Source organism: Sardina pilchardus, chromosome 1, assembly GCF_963854185.1.
Source record: "Sardina pilchardus chromosome 1, fSarPil1.1, whole genome shotgun sequence".
NCBI classification, from domain to species: Eukaryota; Metazoa; Chordata; class Actinopteri; order Clupeiformes; family Clupeidae; genus Sardina; species Sardina pilchardus.
In genome coordinates, this window is record NC_084994.1 from 27,792,174 (window position 1) to 27,799,673 (window position 7,500).

Here is a 7,500-nt window from a genome sequence, read left to right on the forward strand (position 1 = left end):
TTAAGACCAGGTTTTTTCCGTGCCATTTCAATGGCTTCAAAACAGAAAATTGTGATCATGCGCCATCAACACGCCCGTGGGTGTGCAGGGTTCATTAAGGGTGAGCGCATGCACACTCCTGGAGGGATGATAACTGTGTTGGCCACAAAGTAACAGAAGACATTTGCGATGTGCCCTTGATGTCCTGGATTTCGGAAACAACTCACCTTGAATAAGACAGCACTCTTACCTGTGCTGATCCCCTGATGTCCATCAGTGGAAAAAACTCACCTTGGATAAGACAGCACTCTTCCTGTGCTGACCCCCTGATGCCCATCAGTGGACACAACTCACCTTGGATAAGACAGCACTCTTCCTGTGCTGACCCCCTGATGCCCATCAGTGGACACAACTCACCTTGGATAAGACAGCACTCTTCCTGTGCTGACCCCCTGATGCCCATCAGTGGACACAACTCACCTTGGATGAGAAAGCACTCTTCCTGTGCTGACCCCCTGATGCCCATCAGTGACGGGCTCCTCATTCTTCAGGGACACGTGGCTGGACACAGCACATGCTGCTCTGCCTGTCTGATTTCCACCAACAGCATCCACACCGTCTTGAGGGAAATCCATACTAATCAAGCAATAAGACATAAACAGAGAGGGAGAGAGAAAGGTGAGTAATCTTATCTAAAAAGAGAGATGAAAAAAATGTTTTTGATGAGAGGTTCCTCAGAAAACACTTACTTTTAGCAGCTATGTGGACCAATCAGATCTGTGGATCCATTTCTGCTCCGACAATAACAGACATGTTGACAGTCTAGACCAGGGAACTGGCAGAGGAAGTAGCCTGGGCCTATAGCCTAACGGAAATCAATATGAACACTTAACCATGAAACCATTCCCACCACTACTTGTACTATCACAATAATTAATAACCTTCGAGCCGGTGCTAAGTAGGCTACTATTACTTTGCCAGTTTGCTGAAAGGTGTGTTGCTCTGACTGTGTCTGCTGTTAATCTTTAATGCTCTAGGGGACATTCCAGGAATGGACATTTTTGACAATTTAGGCAGATAGACGTCATAAAAAAATGCTCTATTTTAACATTTTCTTTTGAATATTTATTTCAGAAATATAAGTAATAAACTATAAGTTATGATTTATCCAGCTCAGGCATTAAAGGTATTTTCCCCATATGTCTTTTTGCTGAATGTAGGCTATGCAATCCTGTTACCAATACATAGGAGTCTGGAAAAGTGTGTAAATTATGTTAAATTAAAGAAATACATGAGTTGTCATAATGCCACTCAACATCTTTAAATAAAATACCCTGCTAACTATAACAATAACCCTATCACTCTACTACAAGTACAGTCACAGGGTTGTGAATCAATGCTTCAGCCTTTCCCTCAAGAATTGACGCTAAATTGAGCTATTTGTTAAAGTCAAGTAAACCAATGATGTTTTACACAATGCATAACATAAACATTATTAAACACTATTCTATAGAAGTGACGAATAGGTTATAACACTGCTACATAATACTGGCAGTAGGCTAATGGGCTACAATTACATATACCGTAGATTAGGACTGACTCTTAGGTGAAGGCTGTGCTTTTGAATGGACAACTTCGAAAAAAGGCAGTGCATTTTTTTTATCAGCAGGGGGAGCCCGTCGGCCTACTTTTGAGGCTTATAATAAAACAAGGAAAAGTTCATTCAAATATGTCTCTGATGCTCATTCCAAGATGTCGTGATGCCTTATTTCAGACATAGAGTAACAAGCTGGGCCTATAGGCCTACTGTACATGGCCTACATGTCAATTAAGTACGGATAGTCTACCTACAGCATTCTTCATGGCTGATTCGTGTCGTTGTTCGGTGGGCCGTTTCTACCTAGCCTACCTGTCTAGGCCTTTGCTTAATTAAAGATAGGCTACATAATTTATTTACATTTAGGCTACATTTCGGTTGATCCATTTGACTGACTAGGCCTACTTTAGGCCTATTTGACTGAAGTCGCAACGCAAATTAGCCCAAGATAAATTCAGAGTCTGAAAAATGTTAACGTTATGAAACGTAGGCTAGACCTGAGCCTAGTCAACGAACACATCCATGACGTCTCCGACAGGTGTCCCTCTCTAAATTATCGCCAGGCCACGAAACCGACATCAATGGACATTCTTTGTAATCGATCACAACCTTACTGTACATTTAACTCACTTTATCTACTTACCTTCACAAAACGTCCGAAATGTTCTTGCCCGAACACCGGTCCCTTGAGATTTACTTTCGATTTCACTTGTTCCGCGTTCATCACGTGGGCAAACACTACGTCTGCGGTCTGTTCATTTGTCCTTGAGCCAGAGGAGTTGGTCGATTGAAATAAAACTCATTGTGATTTTTGGACAAGAGTTAGAAAATTGAGCGATATTGTAAAGGTAGTAGCATTGTCTGTGTTATCAACCTGTAGCTTACTATATTTATGCATAGCCTAGGCCTACTGTAGGTTCACATAGCCTACTGTACTAGTCACGTGGCTGTAAGTTAGACACACACACTCACTCACGCACAAGCAGACATCATGCACACGCGCGCACACACACACACACACACACACACACACACACACACACACACACACACACAGTGTCTACCTTGTAAATGGATACAGAAACTGTATTCTCACCTTGGATCTGATTGTGGGCGTCCACTATTATTGAAACTGTCTGTGGTTCTATGACTGACTTTCATTGTGTGAATAATGTCACATAGTCATGTAGCTCTGACAGCTAGTTTCATGTCCCCACCTGTCGAGGTTTGTCAGCTTTGGATGTATTTTCATTTTCTGTAAATGTTCTTGACTTGCTTAAATTTGTGTTGAAGTTGAAAACCAGTGTTGGTTTGTGATAATTACATGCATACATAATACATACATGTCGCTCAGAACTGTGCTTATAAAATGGTCAACACTACACTCTTGTGGTCATAAAGTGCTACTGCAACTCCTCATGATCTTCCTTTACTGTAACTGTCACAGTGTCCAAATATATAGGCCTATCCACGATATTCCGCAGCCCAACAATGGGGGTCGCCATGACACCGAGACGGTTTTCTATTTCCGGCGAAGCTGCATTGTATCTGTTTTAACGTGACGGTTTACGGTGCTTAACATATCATAACGCATATAAAAGTAAACTTTTCTATTTTATATCGGTTATATATGATGTAGTATATACATGCTGAGGGCAGAATTGTCAATATTTCGAAAGAAATCTAAGTTGAGGCATAATCTAGTTAGCTATGGAGAACGCACATGTTAACAGAATGAACGGAAGTTGAAAACAGTATCGTAACCATCGCAACGATACATATTTCCGGGTTAAGGAAAGAGGTGGATAGATGAAATATATATATATATATATATATATATATATATATATACAGTATATACATATTTCATATTTCATGTCTGACTACAGTAAATTACCATCCACTTCAGACCTGCTCTTATCCTTACCCACCGTCATCTCAACAGACTTTGAAATGTCATCTCCATCATAAGTCTCAAAACCTGTATTGTGTGTGTGTTCTTTACAGGACAAATTCTAAAGTATTTTCCTATTTCTTTTGTACATTTTTCATCACAAAAACCCCCCCTGCAAAACTTGCCAAAAACATTTTTATCAACAACTCTTCATCTGGTCTGTGATGTTGTATTTTGTCATCTACAACAGTAGTATGTGGTCATCTACAAGACTTTGCTTTGGTTTATATTCTTAAAAGCAAGTACTTCTGTACTTCAACGTAAAACTCTGCCTTAACAACTTCCACTTGGAGTAATATAAGTGAAGGTGTATCTCTATCTCACTTCAGTAAAGGAGTAGTGTACTTGTATTGTAGTAATATTAGTGAAGGTGTATCTCTATTTCACTTCAGTAAAGGAGTTGTGCACCTGTATTAGTAATATTAGTGAAGGTGTATCTCTATTTCACTTCAGTAAAGGAGTTGTGTACTTGGTCCAGCTCTGCATTGTGACATGGAGCTCAGAGTGAGGTCTGGGGCAGCAGGGGCGCTGGACAACTTGGGAGGGTGTGGTGAGCCGAGTGATCAGCTGGGCAGAGTTCTGGAAGCTGCCACAGGCTCGGCTCAGTTTCCTCATCAGGGCAACACACAACACCCTCCCGAGCCCTCAACACCTCCACCAATGGCTTGGAGCAGAGCAACCCTGTGACCTCTGCGGGCCCATCAATGCCTCACTCACTCCAGCATGTTCTGTGGGGCTGCAGAACAGCACTGACAGGGTCGGCTCAGATGGACACACCACCAAGTGCTCAGGAAGCTGGCAGAGGTGCTGGAGAAAAGTGGGCAGGAGGCAAACAAGCAGAGTCCATCAGAGAGCCCACGCAGGATCCACTTCCTCAGGCAGGGGGAACCCGCAATGCAGACCAGCAAGAGACCACCCGCCAAGCTACTAACACCAGGGGCGGTGTGGAAGATGGAAGTAGACCTGGGTAGGCAGCTCCAGTTCCCACAGGAGATATGCAGCAGCACCTTAAGACCAGACGTGCTGCTGTGGTCTGCAGCTGTGAAGGCAGCAATACTGATGGAGCTGACAGTGCCATGGGAGGAGGGACTGGAAGCTGCCTACGAGAGAAAGAAGGCCAAGTATGCAGACCTGGTGGCGGAGTGCAGAGAAAGTGGATGGAGTGAGTGTGAGGCTGTAGCCGGTGGAGGTGGGAGCCAGAGGCTTTGTGGGCAGATCAACATCATGCCTGCTCAAGGACCTGGGACTACGTGGAGACACACTGAGCACATCCACCAAACAGCTCTCTGAGGAAGCTGGGAAAGCAAAGCCACTGGTAGGCTACATAAAACACACATCACACACACACACACACACACACACACACACACACACACACACACACACACACACACACACACACACACACACACACACACACACACACACACACACACACACACACACACACACACACACACACACACACACACACACACACACACACACACACCTTGTACCCGTTACATAATGAGTGTGATAGGTTACATAAAACACACATCACACACACGGAGACTGGTCACAAACATATCAACAATGAATGAAGTCCATGATCAATGGTGATCAGCCAGTAACTGGGCTGTAGCTTGATGCTCTTGAAACAGTCCTAACTTAATGCTCAAAATGAAGTCCATGGGCAATGGGCAGTTTAGGCCTCAGGGAAGAGGACGCCCCTGCCGTGCACAGTCCACCACAGGCACCGCTGGAGGTGCGACAGGCCTAGATGGAGGCGGAGGCAAAAGCCAACTCCTTCATCCTTCATCAAATGGCTGGGCCTACCGCGCTGCTTCTCAGCTGCTGGCCTGTATGGATGGAGCTCACTCCAGCTCCCCCTGAACTCCATCACCCTGGGCTACAGGCAGGAGAAGGCAAGGCTGGGGATGGAGCTAAGGGACTCCTCCCACAGGGCAGTGGCTGATGCACACGCCAGAGTGGAGACTGGAAGAAGGTGGAGGAGGTGCAAGGAGGAGGTGCAGAAGCTGATGGGGAGACTGCAGCATCAACACGTGCTGGCCACGGTCCACTCCAGACTGGGCGGTCAGGCCTCGGATGGAGCGCCCCACCCATCCTATGGTCCAAGGCAAGCAGGAAGGAGAGGAAGGACCTTGTTGTTGCAGAGGTCACCAGGATTGAGCAGGAGGAGCTCAGAGTGAGGGCTGGAGCACACACACACACACACACACACACGATAGCCCTGTTTAATGTCACTTGTTCATGAAGCTTATTTGTGTTTAGCTCATGGACTGGTGCAGCTGCCTACTATGCAGCTGAGCCCTCATCCTCAGCTCTGGACACACACACACACACACACACACACACACACACACACACACACACGATAGCCCTGTTTAATGTGACTTGTTCATGAAGCTTATTTGTGTTTAGCTCATGGACTGGTGCAGCTGCCTACTCTGCAGCTGAGCCCTCATCCTCAGCTCTGGACACACACACACACACACACACACACACACACACACACACACACACACACACACACACACACACACACACACACACACACACGATAGCCCTGTTTAATGTGACTTGTTCATGAAGCTTATTAGTGTTGAGCTCATGGACTGGTGCAGCTGCCTACTCTACTCTGCAGCTGAGCCCTCATCCTCAGCTCTGGACACACACACACACACACACACACACACACACACACACACACACACACACACACACACACACACACACACACACACACACACACACACACACGATAGCCCTGTTTAATGTGACTTGTTCATGAAGCTTATTAGTGTTGAGCTCATGGACTGGTGCAGCTGCCTACTCTACTCTGCAGCTGAGCCCTCATCCTCAGCTCTGGACACACACACACACACACACACACACACACACACACACACACACACGATAGCCCTGTTTAATGTGACTTGTTCATGAAGCTTATTAGTGTTGAGCTCATGGACTGGTGCAGCTGCCTACTCTACTCTGCAGCTGAGCCCTCATCCTCAGCTCTGGACACACACACACACACACACACACACACACACACACGATAGCCCTGTTTAATGTGACTTGAGCCCTCATCCTCAGCTGGTCCAGCAGGACCTTCAGCCTCTCCATCTCCTCCACATGCTCCTTCTCCTTCTCCAGCATGTGCTGCAGGAGAGCCACCAAGGCTGAGCGCTCCACACTCACCACGGGACTCTGGTGAGAGCCGAGCGCTGTCTCGGCACGCTCACCTTCTCAAGCAGCGTCTGACCCAAAGGAGACCACACAGCAATACGTGTTACAGACGCGGTTTACAGTCAGTGGGTCTACAGAGCGGAAATGATGCTTTAGGATCACTGGCTGAGACATGAAATAGGTGCTTTCACATGGATAGCAATGGATAGCATTTGAAGACAGCCCTGACATATCACATATGAACTACTGTGATTTCTGACCTCACAAGCATCTGCACACAAGAGGAGAGAGGAGCAAACATTCTTGCACTCACACACACACACACACACACACAGACAAACACACAAACACACACACACACACACACACACACACACACACACACACACACACACACACACACATACACACACACACACACACACCACATTATCAAAACAAGCAGCTGCAGAAGCTTTCCGGACCCTGGACAGACCCATGACCCATGAGCACCTGGGATCAGTGGACAGCTGGGAATCAACTGTAGTCTCCAGACTAAGAACAGGTTTTAAATAACACTTTACACAACGGTCTCAACAGCAGTCAGTGAGGACCAAAGCATCACCTTCCCTGATGTCCAGTCCAAGCAGGACCGAGGAAGGAGGAGTGGACACCGTCAGAGTTGTCTGACCTCTCACCCCACTTTTCTCTCTCTCTCCTCTGCTGTGTCTCAGAAGCTGGATGAGACGACCCAATGAAGAACAACTGAGCAGCAAGATGATGTCGTTTCCTCATT

The 7,500-nt window shown here is 46.2% G+C and overlaps 1 protein-coding gene across 1 annotated transcript in view; it reads right to left on the reverse strand.

Moving 5' to 3' along the window:
* LOC134087259 (protein NLRC5-like) overlaps positions 1–2,264 on the reverse strand; it is a 24,128-nt gene extending 21,864 nt beyond the window's left edge. The window contains exons 1-3 of the mRNA XM_062540654.1: positions 2,220–2,264; positions 729–844; positions 460–615 (exon numbers count right to left, since the gene is read on the reverse strand). Of these exons, the coding sequence (XP_062396638.1) occupies positions 460–614 (155 nt within the window). The 5' untranslated portion in view covers position 615; positions 729–844; positions 2,220–2,264. The remainder of the gene's footprint in view (positions 1–459; positions 616–728; positions 845–2,219) is intronic.
* Positions 2,265–7,500: the final 5,236 nt, after the last annotated feature.